The sequence below is a fragment of the Pongo pygmaeus genome, chromosome 11, assembly GCF_028885625.2.
Source record: "Pongo pygmaeus isolate AG05252 chromosome 11, NHGRI_mPonPyg2-v2.0_pri, whole genome shotgun sequence".
In the NCBI taxonomy this organism is placed as follows: Eukaryota; Metazoa; Chordata; class Mammalia; order Primates; family Hominidae; genus Pongo; species Pongo pygmaeus.
Genome location: NC_072384.2, coordinates 47,862,050 through 47,879,898, shown reverse-complemented (window position 1 = coordinate 47,879,898; position 17,849 = coordinate 47,862,050). Strand labels below are relative to the sequence as shown.

General features: G+C 34.1%; 1 protein-coding gene across 11 annotated transcripts in view; it reads right to left on the bottom strand.

Moving 5' to 3' along the window:
* The window catches only part of MBD5 (methyl-CpG binding domain protein 5), a 475,447-nt gene that overhangs the window by 47,008 nt on the left and 410,590 nt on the right, over positions 1-17,849 (bottom strand). For 10 of the 11 annotated variants that reach the window (XM_063647444.1, XM_063647445.1, XM_063647443.1 and 7 more), the window contains 3 exons: positions 7,750-8,418; positions 3,943-4,045; positions 2,706-2,886 (listed from right to left, as the gene is read on the bottom strand). In XM_063647444.1, coding sequence (XP_063503514.1) covers positions 2,706-2,886; positions 3,943-4,045; positions 7,750-7,862 — 397 coding nt within the window. In that variant the 5' untranslated portion in view covers positions 7,863-8,418. The remainder of the gene's footprint in view (positions 1-2,705; positions 2,887-3,942; positions 4,046-7,749; positions 8,419-17,849) is intronic. The other variant, XM_063647452.1, reaches the window with a different exon arrangement.

Sequence of the window (17,849 nt, the reverse complement as noted above, 5' to 3'; positions counted from 1 at the left end):
AAAATGAAAAACATTAATATTTTGGGCACTGTGCTTGGCATATAGTGAGAACATTAACATCGTTAGCATTATCCTATGACTGACCATGTTCTCTTTAGTGACAAAACAACTTACTTGCATTTTTTCTTGGGTATCAATGTATTTATATAATTATCTACAGCTCAGTGATTAAAAATACAGACACTGGAATTTTTATATTCAACTAACAGAATTTAGATAATAACTGTGGTTCAGAAAAAATTTCTTCCAAACTTGGGGAAAAATAGTTACCATTTTAAAAATAATTGAAATACAAAATAAACAAAAGTCAGGCTGGTGTTTTGTTATAGAGTTGGCAAGTGGAAATGCTAGGCACCCACCAAGTGCTTTCATGTATATTCAAGTAGACCTTCCAAAAGAATAAACAGAAACAGATGCTTATGTATTTAAATAATGACAGGTGAAGAACTACTAAGTCAGTCTTCTGAACTTTTAATTATTCAAATCTCAACCTTACGATAATAGTTTAAAATTAGGAAACTAAAATAAATGCTATGTCTGAAGCTAGTAAAAGTAATCAATCCCATAAAGAGTATCATTTTAAAAGGGAATGGAGGTATACCTATTACTACCTGTGCTAGTTAAATATTTACCTTTAATTTCAATAATTAAACTTGTATGTATAGGTGTGACAAATAAGCGAGATCTAGATTCTGCCAGGGTCTTTAGAAAGGCAATAAGCAGACTCTGTAGAAACTGGTAAAACTGTATGATATGTGATGTGAGAGCAAGCACAGGTAAGAATATGTCCACGGTAATATGCAAAAATGAAAACATATTTACACCTCTTCACATGAATTCTAAGTGTGAATCTTTAATTACCTGCACGACATGGAAACTGTTCTTCTTTGTATCCAAAGCAATCAATAATTTGGCCCCAATTTACCTACATCGGTCTAATCTTCAATTCAAGTCAGTTTCTACAACATCCCTTATTATGCTACACTCATTATGGAGAATGTTTTTCCTATCCCCCTTATATGTCTAAATCCTACTATTTTCTAAGGCTGGTCCAAATCTGAGTTCTGCCATAAAGCCTTCTCTGATCACTACAGGTATACTCATCATCCCTATTTTTCAGAGTTCCATGGGAAAGTATCAATAATCCCTCATAAACAAATGCTTTGGTGTTTAGCCATATTTTATTCTGAATTAATATTCAAACATTAGATTATAATATTTTAGAGAGCATTCATATTCTATCCCTTACAAAAAGAAGTTCCTCAGTCCCAAAGTATAATTCCACAGAGTACACATTAATCATAAAGGGAAAAGGGTACTTCAATAATGGGAAAATCAAATGGACATAATTCTAACTAAGCAATCAAACAATGTTATCAAAATGGGATAAACTGATGTTATGTGTCTAATGATGAGGAGCTAACATCATCTATGCAGTATTCCTAGCAAAATGTGTTTAGCCTGAACATAAATATGAGGAAAATCCAAACTGAGGAACATTGTGCAAAGTTGGCCTAGACTCTTCAAAAATTTCAATGTCATGAAAAATTGAAAAAGACTTGTTAATTGATATAAAGATATGTAACAACTAAACGACTGCATTTAGTACAATCTTTGATTGCATTGTGAATCTTTAAAAAGACTGACTTCTTTTTTTTTTAATCGAAACAGAGTTTTGCTCTATCACTCAGGTTGGAGCACAGTGGTGTGATCATGGCTCACTGCAGCCTCCAACTTCTGGGTTCAAGAGATCTCCCACCTCAGCCTTCTAAGTAGCTAAGACTAAAGGTATGAGCCACCACCATGCCTGGCTAGTTTTTTTTTTTTTTTAATTATTTTAGAGACAGGTCTTGCTGTATTGTCTAGGCTGGTCTCAAACTCCTAGCCTTAAGCGATCCTCCCACTTCAGCCTCCCAAAGTGCTGAGATTACAGGTATGAGCCACTGCACCTGGTCAAGACTGAATTTCTGTGAAACTATGAGAGACACTGTTAGGACAATTGGAGAAATCTGAATATAGATTGCATGTTAGATAATAATATCATATCAGTGTTAAATTTCCTGAATGTAAGCCTTAGATTGTGTTTATGTAGGAGTGTGCCCTTGTACTCTGAAATATTGAATTGTCACAATAACTGCAACTTCTGCAACAAAATGTTAATTGGTAAATTTAGATGAAGGATACTCCATGAACTATTCTTGCAACTTTTCTGCAGCTTTGAAATATGTAAAAAAGAAAGCCCCCATGCATGTGCGTGTGTGGTGGTGGAGATATAAGAAGTTTTCAGCAAGGTGATCTCTGTTTAGTAGGTGTTCGACAAATAACTAAAAGAATAACACTGCTTTTGGGGACTTGATACCACACATTCCAATCCACCCCCAGGAAAAAGGCTACATTTATTTCGTAAAAACCAAGGGAACTTTTGTTAGCTCAGCTTTACACACTTGCAGAGTATTTGTATGTACTAATTAGTGTTTATTCTGCCTGTTTAACTGAATGCTCTGGGTAAGAAATTTTGGGAAATAACCTCACTATATTTTTTCAGAACTAGTTTGCTATTTGTAATAAAATTACGGGACATACAGAATTTTAAAAGCATTGTGCATGCTTGAAAAGTAGAATGAGAAAATGCTAGGCAAAATGATTTCTAGCAACTCCTTCTCTAGGGAGAGGAGAATTCCTGAACCTTTCACCATATTACATACTTGTTCCTCCTCCGGGACTGGTGAGCACCAGAGAAGGATGTGGGGCTTCCATGCTTTTATGAAGTGTGGCCACTGCAATAATTTTTCTTTTATGTATGCATAGCTTTGTGACATCTTCATCTGCCTTAACATCTTCTGCGGTTCTCTGTTTCACAGCAGCTCCAGGATCAAAATTAAACACCTGGAAAAAGCACAGCCTTTGTTTAGAATATGTCTGTAAAAACATTTAATAAAAAGATCCCTTTGTTTAAAAAAAAAGTTGTGCATAGATTAAGCCATAAATCTGAATAAAACTTTTTCAAGTTTTTAAGAAAGGCAACTTTATATAACTTAGTAAGTACTTCTGCTGAACTCAAGTTTTTAGTGGCAAAGTAAATAATGAATATTATCCTAATTCTAAGACAGCCAAGATAAATATATGAAAAGGTATAATATCTGATAATGTTCTCAATTTTAGATACCTCCTGATGTTCTAACAGTGTAAAAACAGATGAAGTACATTTAAAAAAGACAAAACAAAAAGCTATGATATTTCTACATATTAACTTTTTCCTTGGCTTCATTTTATTATTATGTTAATATTATCTTGTCACTGATTTTGAAAATCTATTACTTGTTTTTTTTAAATTTATTTATTATGCTAATCCTTTTTTTGGAATGTGGTGACACACAAATGAAAAGTAAAAATTGTCTAACCTTTACTTTAAAAATTAGCATTGTAATAAACATTCACAAAATAATGACCTATTTCTATAGCAAATAATATTTTACCATTTTACATGATTTTACTTTTTACCTTGCAAATGAGTAAAACAGTTTCATATTTTGGCTATGACGGTTCAGTTTTGTGATTTTGAGAATATCTGTGGCAGATTTATCAATACCAGTGCTAACAATAACATTGCAGATTTGAGCAGTTACAGTAATGAGAGAAAATATTGCACTATTAAATGCTAAGCAATATTAGATACAGCTCTAATGAAAAGGTAGAAAGGTGGTTTTAATGAAATATTTAACATGAATATAGATTTGACACCTTTGAAAATGACTCTTAGACATGAATTATTTTCCACAATTTTTAAGCATTCCAAAACACATGCAAAATATGAGAATTAGATAAAGAATTAAAATGTATGATTGGAAAAGTAATAAAAAATAAAATTCCAAATGAGAAAAACAAATATACAAAATATCTAAAAAATAAAACACTGCTGTAGATCTATTGTGAAATGGTTACCTTGGGAAGAATAAGAGGACATTCCAAGCCACACTTGCATGTTCCATCAGTAAGCAGGTATGTTTTAACCTGCTCCAAGCAAGATAACAAAGACCCACTGGGACTGTAAAAATAGTTTAAAAAAACATCAGGAAATAATTTTGACTACACATATTATATGAAAAAAAGGCATAATTTATAGTCTTACTGTCCTTTATGGGATATTTTCCCACTAGGGAAAAGCATTTTCTTTGTCAATATTATGTTAGCTACTAAATTATAGCCTTTAACACTATTGTGTTTTCTTTTGAACCAAAATATTTCTCAGAAAAATACAGATCTTCATAGAAAATTAAATAAAAGTATTTTGAAAACCAAGAGTAGACTAAAGGTGGTAAAAATGCTATTCTTAAGAAAGGACAGAGGCAGGCAATAAAGGAACAAAGAACAAGAAAACTACATAAAAGCAATGACTCTCATTTTAAACTAGAATATCTACTTTGAAAGCTCTTTGAGGAAAAACAGAAATTTAGAAATACAGAGGTTCGAACCAGAAAGTTGGCAAGCCCACAAAAGTTGGAGTGAGCAAGTCCCTGTTTATCTTAGAATCTAGAACCAAGTTGTCCCTATGTAAAAACAGGTTTATCTCCCCCTCACCCGTGTGTTTCTTTAAAGATATAATAGATCAGTTATATCTGAAGATACACTGAAGAGTCAAACTGTACAGAGAGAGAGAGAGGAATTAAGCAGAGTTGACAAAAGAAAGGAAACTTATGAGGAAATAGGGTTTTAGGCAGCAGAAAGGTGCCTTGCAGGTCTTCAGGCTAGTAATTGTGTAGGTACTTCAGTGTTACTAAGTTTCAGATCACAAAAGTCAGTAAGATATGTGAATATTCATCATACAGATTAAGTACTAATTCAGATGACAAGAGATGTCTCTGATTTTTATTTACAATGGGTGTTATTTTATGTGAGATGGACAATCTGCATTTTAGGACTTTATATTAACATGTCAATGTTTGAACTTAAATACATATTATGATTTGAAATTATATCCTTTTCACTTAAGAATATCTTTTAGTTATGACTATTACCAAAACCTTCACTTAAGCCCTCTGACCAAGTTCATCCAGAAACAATAATCTCCATTTCATATACAAAACATTACAATACTGGACACAGATTGTTCTATCTCTACAAAAACACAAATAGTATTTTTAAAAAATCTATTAGTGAACCAGCTTTAAAATGCAATTCATATTTTATTTATGGACACTTATGAAAGTAATTTCAGCATGTAGAAAATCTAAACAAAAATCCTCAACTTTGTCAAATTACTCATTTACTTAGGCTATTTTTTTTTCAGGTGATATGCAGAGAATTCTCATTTTAGTGACGAGTTCAACCACAGCAGGGAAGGGCAACAAGATGTTTTTGGAGGTCAGGTGATTTCAATAAAACTAAGTCAGGCCGAGTGCAGTGGCTCACGCCTGTAAACCCAGCACTTTGGGAGGCCGAGGCAGGCGGATCACTTGAGGTCAGGAATTTGAGACCAGCCTGGCCAACACGGTGAAACCCCGTCTCTACTGAAAATACAAACATTAGCTGGGCATGATAGTGCGTGCTTGTAATTCTGGCTACTCGGGAGGCTGAGGCATGAGAAATGTTTGAATCCAAGAGGCGGAGTTGCAGTGAGCCAAGATGCGCCACTACACTCTAGCCTGGGCGACGGAGTGAGACTTTGTCTCAAAAACAACAAGAAAAAAAGCATAATATCTTGTTGATTTTTCATGTGAAGCATTCATGAATTTGGTGAAAAGAACTGCCCGACATTTTAACTTAGAAGAAAGTATATGGACGGAATCCTAGAGGAATTTAATTGTAAAATTAAACCTGAAGACATGAATTCCTTAATTCTATTAAAGTACTCCAGACGCTTTAAAAACATTTCCTCTCAAAAAGTCAGCTGGCTTCTTTCCTTCAGTTGTATCTCTTTAATTAATTTCTCAGAGTAATAATTAATGTAAAAATAGTTTAAAAAACTTACAGCATAGATAAAGCTTAGAAGATTGGAAGTAGGTGGAAAATTTAATGTGTAGCCTCAATGCCACCCTGAGGCAGGAGCAGATGGCGACTAACCTAAAAATTATGAGCAAACTGCACATTGAGCAGGGAGCTATAGAAGGAGCTATACATGTTCAAGTAGTAATTTAGTTATATACAAACAAATTAAATCTATGCTGGTTAATTTAATTTGAGAGTGTTTTACCTAACCTAGGAAGCTTGTTTCCAAAATAATTATCAGTATACAAATTTGAAGTTGGAGAATCCATACTAACAAGGATATCAGATGGTATAAAGTCTAGTCAGACTTGGAAAATCATGAACAAGATAAATGACAGTTTCTTAGACTTTAACTTGGTTTTTGACTCCCAGATTTAGTTTGGTTTTTGCTCGCAGAAGTTGAAAAAGCTCATCTATCTTTCCTAGGAATAAAAATGAAGTGAAAAAAAATTATCCAGATTTTAGTCTTTTGTTCTATGCTGAATATACATTTGCTCTTTATAAACTAGAACAACCATAAGTATAAACATATAACACAGATAACTTGCTATATTATATTTATAACAAAGTATTTCTGGTAGTTTGTTAACAGCACTGGCAATAGAAACTCTGAAGAAGTTATCTCATGTGTGCTTGTTCATCTCATCTACCATGGGATGAGCTTCATATTCTCTGCTTTCTTATCCCTTCACCCCAATAAATATGGATCACATCTTTAATATTATAGAAGTAAAATTTATGTAACAAAATGCTTTTAATTGATAATTAGATTTACCTCCAGAAACGCCTTACATACAACAAGCAAACAAACTCAGGACAGAATCTGAACTGATTTTCTGAGTTATTATGCCATAGAATAGTTTGTGTTTACATAACCAAAAATATCTCATTTCTATAAATACATTCTTGCTGGACTGGCAAATTCTGTTGAAGCTGGGATATAAATAGCCACACTGAAAGTAATAGCATCAATTTAATAATGGAATGTGATACCTTTTAAAAAGTTTTAAGTCTGTTTCTAAAATTTTTCATTACATCACAAAGAAAGACTTACGGTATCTTCTTTCAGACACTTACAGAAAAACTATGAAGTAGGGAACTTAGATGTCAACTATTTAATAAGTAAGACTAAAACTTCTTTTTAACAGTTCAGTCATTCCATTCAACTTGTTCTACAAGAGATGTATAGCACTGACATTCAAAACAGTAGGCATTTTATTTGTATGACTATTTACTAGTAAGATGCAGAGCCTTCTCCATGACTTTTTCACTTTTACTACTACACGCAAGGAAATAGATTAAAGACTATGCAGAAAAAAAGAAATGTATTTTTAGTTAACATGAGGCATTAAGAAGTCTAATAATTGAAACTTTCTATGGATAAAAACTCAATTTTATCAAAAAAGCCAGCTGACACACTCTGAAGGACAGAGTAATTCTGTCAAGTGACATCAGGTCAAGTGATATTTCCAGTATTTTACATTCTCCTGTGAATGTGGTAATGATGATTGCATGTTTCTTTTAGAAATCTTCATATTTTTCTTTATTCTCATTACAGAGATAAGCAGAATGACACCTTATATAAATAAGTAATGCACAAAAATTCTCTCTGGAAATCTAAGGCAATAAAAACTCTCATATGTTTCTAGCACAAAGGTCACTTTGTCACATTTATATGAGGTGCCATCAGTCACCATGCTTGGTTCTCTCCTTAGTCTTTGGAGTACAACGTTGCAGGTACCACAGGTAATAATAAGAACTTACCTGACATAAAGCACTCCATTTTGATCCACACGACGCTGCCAACCCACAGGAACTTGTATAGCTGGAAGACCTCCTTCCTTGTCCCCTCCGTCACACTCTTTGCCTCCATTCATTTTCTGTGTCTGCTAGGGACTTTCCAAAGATATCAGCAATAAGATGATATCCTTATATTACAGAGCATGATGGCCTTCAAAAGTGGGCCAGTGCAGCACAGTTTTTCCCAGACTGTACAAAACGCATTGGGAAGCTTCAGCTCAGTTTGGAACCAAGTCCTTGAAATCTGCCATTGTGAAAAAAATCAGCTTCCCATTATAATCTACATTAAATAACCAATATTTAATTCCTAAGGATGGTCTACATGGGTAAAAATGAGTGCTTCTGACTAAGGAAAATCATAATTCACCAATGCTGGTACCTGTCTGAAGTGGGGGTGGGGAGTGTAAAGTTTTTAGTTCAACATTTGTCTTGAACCTTGATGTTGTACTAAGACAATCTCTATTGTTTAGAAACTGGTCTCATTTTAACAGTGTGAGTCGGTTAATATTTCCAGGTACCCGCCTTTATAGGCCACATTCTTTAAACTTTCTCTTTATCTTCCAATCTGAATCCAAGGTGTTGCAGGTTGGTTCATCTGATGTTTTCATGACTTCAAAATTCCAATAATGTAGCCTGAAACATATGTAAATATGTGAACTTGTATATTTAATGTTGAAAACTGAGAAGCTTTACAATTTTAAAATAGAATAAACTACGAAGTGTGCCTAATCACATTGATGTCCTTTGCTATCAAAATCATACGTCAAATTCAAGTTGTTTCCTTCTTCCAACTTAGTCCACTTACTCCAATTAAACCAATCTACTTGCTCTTCGGCATATCCAACTTTCTAATTACTAGAGACAGACCCGTAATTATGGCATTACACATACACATACACTCAAACATACAAACATACACATGAGGCTTCCTTCTAACTTGACATAAAAATATATCCATCACTTCTTATGACCTGTAAACCACAGAGTTGTGTGTTAATCCAACCATATTTTAATAAGTCAATATTATATAACCCTTTGATTCAGTTTTCTTTTCTAATCATTATACAGTTTTGGTCTAGAGAAGAAAATGTTTATTTTTTTTAAAATAAAAAGTTAGAAGGAAATAAATTTATAGTACTTTTCCAAATATAAGAGGTGGTTTCCCTCCTATATTACTGAATATGAGTGGAAGTTGCTTTATAGTCAAGAATTTACAAAATTCCTTATATTATGGGGTGCTCTTTTAATTCTCATTCAGTTATGAGGTGCTATTTGAGGAGGACATACTAGCTTGAAACAGCTGTAATCAATGATAGTGTGGAATGCTTATAAAGGTTATCTTGATTGAGCTATTAAATAAAAAATCATGGCAAGTAAATTTTGAGAAGATTTAGTACCCAATCTTGTGAAGAATGCAACTTCACAGTTGTTAGTATTAGTTGTTTTTGTAAAGAAGCCTTTTTATGACCAATTTAATATACTGTATATAGTTACATTGTGGGATTCATGAAACTACACTAAAGAATGGATAAAAAACAATTATCCTAGTGTTGAATGAATGGGACTTGTGGTTTGTGATAAATATTTCAGTGGCAGCATTGTCCACAGATTCAAAAAATACTATATTTCAAACAATTTAAATGGAAGTGAAGATGATATACTCTGAAAAACTGTGTTAAATGACTTAAGATTCATATGAAAGTATTAAATTAAAATCATTTTAAAATGCGTAAGTGAAAAAGCTAATGTATTATTTTAGACAACATGCATTTCAAATATGCATGTATAACTTAATCAAGTAACAAATTAAACAGTGTAAATAGACACATAACTACTTAACTACATTCCTAAAAGTCTGTGTATTTAAGTTGGCCCAAAACCTTTTTTTGGATCTCTCATTAGGAAAGCAGGAGACCACCTTGCAGTAAAAGCCATCGTATATTCAGGTATATGCCTTATTTGCAGCCTTGGCTCTGAGACAGGTTAAAGGTGTTGTAATGAAGCATTTACTCACAACTGAAAACAAGGAACTGTGGGTATGGATGTGGCAAACACTGGCAGGCAATGGGGAAAATATCAAAAATTTACTGGGAAAAATTTCGGACTATAATGAAAAGTACCAAGTAGTAGCAGTCCCAGTGGGGTCTCAAGCTGGTAATTTGCATCACTGGCCCCAGTCCACTGTGCTATACTTCTCACAGAAATGGCCCACCTGCAGGCATAACATCTTCCACTCACTATACCTTTGACCATGACTCCTGCTGTTCATGTCTGTGTTTATTCACATTTCATTCAACAGTTAGTGAGCAGCTACTATATGTGCTAGGTACTATGCTAGGTGCTGGGAGTACAAGATGGTAAGTACTGTGGTCTGAATGTCTGTGTCCCCCCCAGAATCCGTAGGTTGAAATCCTAACCCCCAAGGTGATGGTATTAGGAGATAGAGCCTTTGGGAGATGGTTAGGTCATGGGGGCAGAGCCATCATGAATGGCATTAGGCCATAAAGAGATCTCTTCCAACATGTGAGTTTGTAGTGAAAAGACCATATGCACCAGAAAGTAGTCCCATACCAGACACTGGATCTACCAGTGCCTTAATCTTGGATCTCCCAGCCTCCAGAATTATGACAAAAAAGTTCATGTTGTTTATAAGCCATCCAGTTTACGGTGTTTTGTTATAGCAGCCTGAACTATGACAGCAAAGTACTATTTATCCAAAGCCCAGTGTAATATTCGGCACTAATGAGCTACTCAATGTGGAAGAACAAAAAGGAAAGAGGACAGGAGGGATGAGGAAGTTAAGACGGGTCAATCCCTGTTCACAAGGAGTTTGTGGCCTCATGGAATTTCTAGTGCTTGTGAAAGTGGTATGAACTTTGTGTCATCCTGGACCTCTAGTTTTGTCAAATAGCAACAGACTCTGATGACCAAACGTGTTTTTTTTACAGTCCCTTTTCATGCCTGTTTTATCACCTTGCTTTTCCAAAGAAATCTCTTCAGTGGTCTCATCATTACACTAGGCTCATTCCCATTTTCCCTACTTTTCAGCTTTCTATTTGATACCTTTTTTTTTTTTTTTCTGCCTGCTCTTAAATGTGGCTCCAACTTCCCTGAGACTGGCTGGCTCACTCCATTAAGTAATTTGTGGATCTGCCAGATAATAACATTGTAGTGATTCCTGCCAAATGCTTCCCTCACATTTCAGTAATCAAAAATACCAATATCTGATGGCTGGGTTTTGCCTAAACCAGCAGTTCTCTAACATGGTTCTGGGACAAACATCATTATTACCAGTAACACCTGGGAACTTGTCAAAAATGTAGATTCACAGGCCCAATCTCAGACTTAATGAATCAGAAACTCTAGGGACAATCTATTTCTTAGTAAATCCTCTAGGTGCTTGTTCTGATGCCTGTTCGAAGTTTGATGCCTGATCAAGACTGACACCCGAATCCGTCTGCTTTTCTTCCCAAGAAAAGGCTGGTTTTACAGCTTTACATCTTGCATGCAGCCAGCCCTCTAATTTCTTTTGTCCAGGGTTTGGGGATGGGGTATGGGAGGATCATCCCTTTTTGCTGCTACTTCAGCCTTCCAGAGGCAGCACAATTGTAAGGGTCTTAGAAAGCCCTCATAGCAAAAATTCAATGTAGTTATCATTTATCTGTTAAGTGGCATTTTTTTTCTCAACATTCATCTTGTGAATTTGGAAAATACAGAGAAGTTTGAAGATGAAAATAAAAACTGAACTGTAATCTCACTGCTGAATAATAACCACTGAAAATACAAAAACACTATAAAACTCTGATTAAAGAAATAGGCGAGGATACAAACAAATGGAAAGCTATTCCATGCTCACAGATTATAAGAATTAATATTGTTAAAATGACAATGCTACCCTAAGCAATCTACAGATTCAATGCAATCTGTATCAAACACCAATGACATTCTTCACAGAAACAAAAAAATTCCTAAATGTCTATGGAACCATTGATATGCTTTTTTTCAATCATTTGTTTTTAGAAAGTTTTAAAAGCTTACATAAAAAATGAGTTTAATAAACAACAACATCCACTACTTTAATTTTACAATGTAAACATTTTGTCATCTTTGCTTATTTTAAAAAATAAGATGAAAACATTACAGATGAAGTTAAATACTATCCCTCACCCCCACCCCATTTTCCTTTTCGGCCCAATCCCCTCCCTTCCACCCCAGAGGCAACCAGTATTATCATTCTCGTCTGTATCCTTCTGGGTTATGTTTTAATATGTTTATTTCCTATATATGTATACATAAACAATATTTTACTGTTATATGTGTTTTGAAATTTTATATAAATACTGGTATACACTACATATAATTCTGCAAATTGCTTTTCTAAAATTCAACATGTTTTGAGAGCCATCTCTATTGAGGTACATAGATGTATCTTTGTTGCAGATATAGGATTCCAATTCATGAATTTTTAACCTTGAAATTGTATTCTATCATATGATTATACAACTATTCATCTATTGGTATATCAATCATGTTAATGGATCTGCACATTTTCAACTCTACGGATATTGCCAAATTGTTCTCTGAAGCAGTTGTACTGATTCCAAATATTTTCTATGTGTAAATGTGTGTCTTTTAAATATTGAATCATTACCACTTTTTTTTCTTCCTGGGCATTTTACTATGACATTAAACACTTTCCCAAAACATGATCTTTAATTGTTGGATATAATTTTGTGATAAATGTATATATAATTTCTTTACTTATTTTCCTTTGGTGGACATAGATTTTTCTCCCAAATTTTCACAATGACAAATAAATCTGATAAAAATATTCCTGTACATAAATCTATGCCCATCTTGATAACTCATTTAAAATTATTTGCTAACATAGAATTGCATAATTCTAGGGTCCTTGATACATTTCTTAAAGTGCCAGGAGGGTAGAACTAGAAAAGCATTTCAGGCCATGTTTCTTAAACTTTTGAAACTGATGCGTGCCTTCTTTTGCTAAATATTACAATCAATTCTACTTGCCTTCATGATTCTGATAACTTCACCTTCTATACAGACTCATCCAAGATGTAGTCAGGATTTACTTTTATAATTTTATAATTATAATATTATAAAAACTAAAGCTTCTCCTGTTTTCCAAATTTAACACTTTAATATTACTATGCTTTTAGAAGTACCTATTTCACAGCATTTTGCCTCACCTCCCCAAAGACCCACACCTTGTTTATATGGCTTCATTTAAGCCCAATAAGCATAGGTCAAAAAATAAAAGATTTTGTGATATGAAGGTACCTCCATCTTACTAAGACTCAGGAGCTACAATAGATCTTATACTTAGAACTTAATTTATATTTATTTCACAAACAGTAGCAATAATAATGAGATGCAAAATTGTGTGCGTGTGTGTGTGTGTGTGTGTGCATGTGTGTATGTTTTGAGGGAGATACCTGCCACAATTCCACCAATGTTTTCAGTTTCCTGATTCCTTTAAAAATGCAAATTAGTCTCTGGAAATGGCTTTTGGTGGATTGAATTTTAGCAACTTAATTTTCTTCTTTACATTGGCTTCTTCTGACCATTCATCATTCAAATTAGACATCATCTCCTCAAAAAGACTGTAATGTAAACTCTAGGGGTACTCTCTCACACTTTGTTAATTCAATGATACTTTTAATATCTGATGATGATTATTATTGTTTATCATTTATTTGTGTGTTTATTGACTAGCTCTCCCCATTGGAATGTAAACACTCTAAGAGCAGGACCTTGTCATATTCCCAGTTCCTGGTATCATCCCTAGCATACAGTAGGTGCTTAAATACTTCCGAAAGACTGTGCATATTCTAATTCATCAGTTTAATTTTACATTCTGATTTTTTACCACGTAGGCTTATAAAATTTTAGCAACACATGTGTCTAAAACAAAAGAGGTTTTAAAAGAAGCCAATGACTATGCATGTTGATAAAACAGCAAAAGAGCCTTTTGCTCTAGATTTTTCCCTGATGATCTCACAATCTCTGAGTGATAATTTCTGTGTTCAAAAAGTGTGATAGGGCTTCTAACAAAGTTAATATGCTAACTTTAAATTTTATTTATAAAGTTAATCACAGTTTTATTTACTAAGTGGTTTATAGACACATTTTAATTGGATTAATAAAGGAACCCCTAAAATAAATAAATGTAGCAATACAAAAATTAAACTTACGTTTCAACAGGATGCTAATTAATGGAATAGACCTTTTTTTTCCTCATTTTGCTTTAATGACATTATTGTCAACCTAAGAATAAACTCACTACTTTATGAAGTGTTAAATGGGTATTTTATTTTACTTTAATTTTTTGGAGACAAGGTCTCGCTCCATTGCCCAGGCTGTAGGGCAATGGCACAATCATGGCTCACTGCAGCTTTGACTTCCTGGGCTCAAGCTATCCTCCTGCCTCAGCCTCCTGTATAGCTGGGATCACAGGTGCCCAAACCAGGCCTGGATAATTTTTTGATTTTTTTTTTTGTGGAGATGGGAGTCTCCTTTTGTTGCCCAGACTGGTCTTGAACTCCTGAGCTCAAATGATCCTCTTGCCTTGGCCTTCCAAAGTGCTAGGATTACAAGTGCGAGCCACCATGCTTGGCTTAAATGTGTATTTTTAAAGTTGTACTCAAAACAACATGAAGTATCATCATGAAAATAAGTAAATAGCTATTCTTCATAAATCTTTTTGAATAACATCAAATGTCAAATTCTTCTGAATAATTAAATGATTAATGATAAAAATAATGAATTGGTTTTTGAGTCATGTGATATTATGAGTAAATTCTATTAAAATGTTTATAATGACATCACACAATGATCTTGTGCTCAGTGGATGGGAATACTGGGAGACACAGTGGGACAGAATCCACACCCAATAATTATTGATTTATCAAGCTGGGACTATGTACATTAGGCAAAACATAGATATTTGATATATCTAAATCATGGCTTATACTTTTAATACTATGATTATAAACTTAGCTTATGGAATATTTAAAGATAATTAAGAAGTCCACTCTATTCCTATACTTGCAAAAGTGAACACCTCATATTCTCCAATTGAGAAAAGTCCTACATAAAACCTGCCCTTATGTTTATATTCCAAAACAATATATACATGTAACAACAGACATGATTGGATTAAAAATAATAGCATTCCTATTTTGGAGAGGGAAGTCTGAGTGGCTACAACATAATTATCATTTTATTGGATAATAAATGAACATATTCATAATCTTTCCATCATTATTGGCTGAATTATGCTTGTTAGAGTAACCCTAAATGACATTTCCCCTTTCTAATTATCTTTCACCCCCATGTCAATTAGTCAAACAGCTCCTTCACAGTACCTAGTCAATCCCTCATTCAACCTCCCCCCATCTGTGTCACCTTTCACCTATTTATTCAAGACATGCATTTTTATTTATGAGCGCACATCTTGCAGTTATATCTTTTTTCATATTTTTTAAACTGTGCAATACATTAGCCCCATTTTTGGTCTAGTTATTATTTTCATTGCTTATCTTCACTGTGCAGTCACTTCTTCCAAAATATACCTCTCAGATACATCCTTTGTAAGCGACCCAATAACTCTGCCAGGCTCCACTTAATCACTCAAACTACCGGTAGCACATTTACTTTTGTTTTATGTAGTTGTACAAGGATACCCTAAAAAGGCAAATCTCTCCTGCCCCTGCCACTCAGTAGAGAGAAATTCTCTAGCTTCAGATGTCCTTGAGCGTTCACTGCAGAAAAGTGTAAAAGTTCACAACCTGAGAATGAGGGATCATAATGATGTAGGAAGTTATATTTTTCATCAGCTCTCAAGGTACAGAGACAGGCTCCTGAGAGTGAGGCCAGTCCTCAGAGTCAAGGCAGCAGCCATGCTTGTCTGTGCTCATCTTGGTCAATAAGTTTATTTATACCAGGCCATATAGTGCTACAAAAATTCAGCAACTTATACACTCTAATCACATAGAAGTCTTCATTGAACTAAATGCTAAGTGTGGTAGGCTGCCACAAAATTGCAGTTCCTTCCATCAGGAGATGAATTTATCACTCCATATGCTGAATCTTGGCAGGCCTTGTGATTTGCTTTGACCAGTGAAATTTGATGCATATGATACTGTTCAAGTTTTGCACCTAAAACTCAAAAAGGCCTTATAACTTTCACTCTTGTTTCTTGGAATGCCATCATCATGTGAACAGTCTGAGCTAGCCCCATCGAGGATGAGAGACCATGTAAAGAGAGAAGTCTAGCTGTCCAGCCAGTCCAGCTGAGGCCCTAGACTTGTAAGTGAATATAGCCAGCAGCATGTGGAACAGGGATGAGCTGCTAGAGCTGGGCCCAGACGTAACTGCCAACTCACAGAATAAAAAATATTATTTCAAATAGCCAAAAACCACACTAAAAACAATTAAAAAGCCTAAAATAGGGTTTAACTTAATCATAGTATTGAGAGGCTACACAGCATTACTGGTTAACAGTAGAAGCTAGAAGCTGACTGGGTTTGAACCTTGGCTCCACCCTTTATTAGCTTGTGACCTTGCACAAGTTTTAAATTTTCTTATCAAATGGAGATTATAACCATATAGGATTGTTCTGGGAAAAAAGTAAGTTAATGTAGATGTGCCTAGCACATAGTAATTATCCAAATTGTTATTAGTCATATATATAGCTATCAAAGTCATATTACAGCAATTTTAATAGCACTGGGAAAAGGACCATGATTTTGTTAGGTGAAAAAACATACTATAAAATTATACATATAATTTTAATCTTAATTTACAAAAATGCTACTATTTATATAGACATAGGAATAGAACACCACTATATATGTTCTCTGGTAGTAGAAAAACATACTTTCTCATTGCCTTTTTGGATTTTCAAATTTTTCTATAATAAACACATATTAGCTCTGTAATCAGGGAAAATACTATCTTCAAAGAATTAAGTGTTATATCTGTAGAAGAGCTAATTAATGTTTCCCTAATCCTTAGAAGTATTAGGGAAGCTTTTTATTGGAAAGCTTCATGCCCAGTAATATGCTATTATTTCTCTTTCTGTTTTATTCAACTGGAGAAAAAGATATGGAGAGTCAGAAAGAATACCGCATTAACCTATTATGATCTAGATACTGCAAATAAAAATTAAGGCTATCTTTCAGATTGGTTCTAAAATGCCTCCGGGTGTCATGCCCACTTTTCTACTTGGAATATTGTCTCCCATCTCACCCTCTTGTTCTTCACTGAATAGTTCCCATTTATCTCAGTTTAAATGTCACTTTCTCAGAGAGTCTTCCCTCATCATCCTAATCTTTACTTAACTTTCCAAGTCTTTAAATTAGGCTCCCCTTGTAATTCTCCCATATAATATCCAGTTCTTTTGCTTCACAGAAATTATTACAAACAACTGAGCTTTCTCTTCACCCTTGACATCCTACAAGACTGCAAAAGAAAAAGCAGTTGAGACAGAGAAGTTCAGGTTAAAGCTTCACTTTGTGCCTTTGAAAATATATAAGGAGGTGGGAAGTGAAGGTCTATATGCATATGTGGAAAATACTTACTATGAAACACTTCCTTTCTTTAAAGCCAAAAAGTGAACAATTACCAGCTCTCAAATACATATCTTCAAAAAAAATTTATTTTTTATATTTTCTGCAAACCCACCTAGGAATGTACTCAAGAAATGTAGGGAATTGTTTTAAAGAATAGCAACGAGTTATACCAGAACATCTATGAACAAAACGATAAACTCACTATAATTCTGAAGGAAAAATTATTCATGATTTATTCCTGTATGTTAGCTGTTAGCACAGCTGTTATTTTTTGCTTTTCTGTAATATGGTGATTTCTCATAAGGAATACTGATTAAAAAAAACTTGGCTGCATTTACATAACAAATTTAAGAATACATCAACAAGGTTTTGGGGGTAATTTTCACATCTTATCTGTGCATTACTAGTATTTTGTCTACTCGGGATGCAGCTTAATATATGAACGTCAAATCTTTGTTGAAAAAT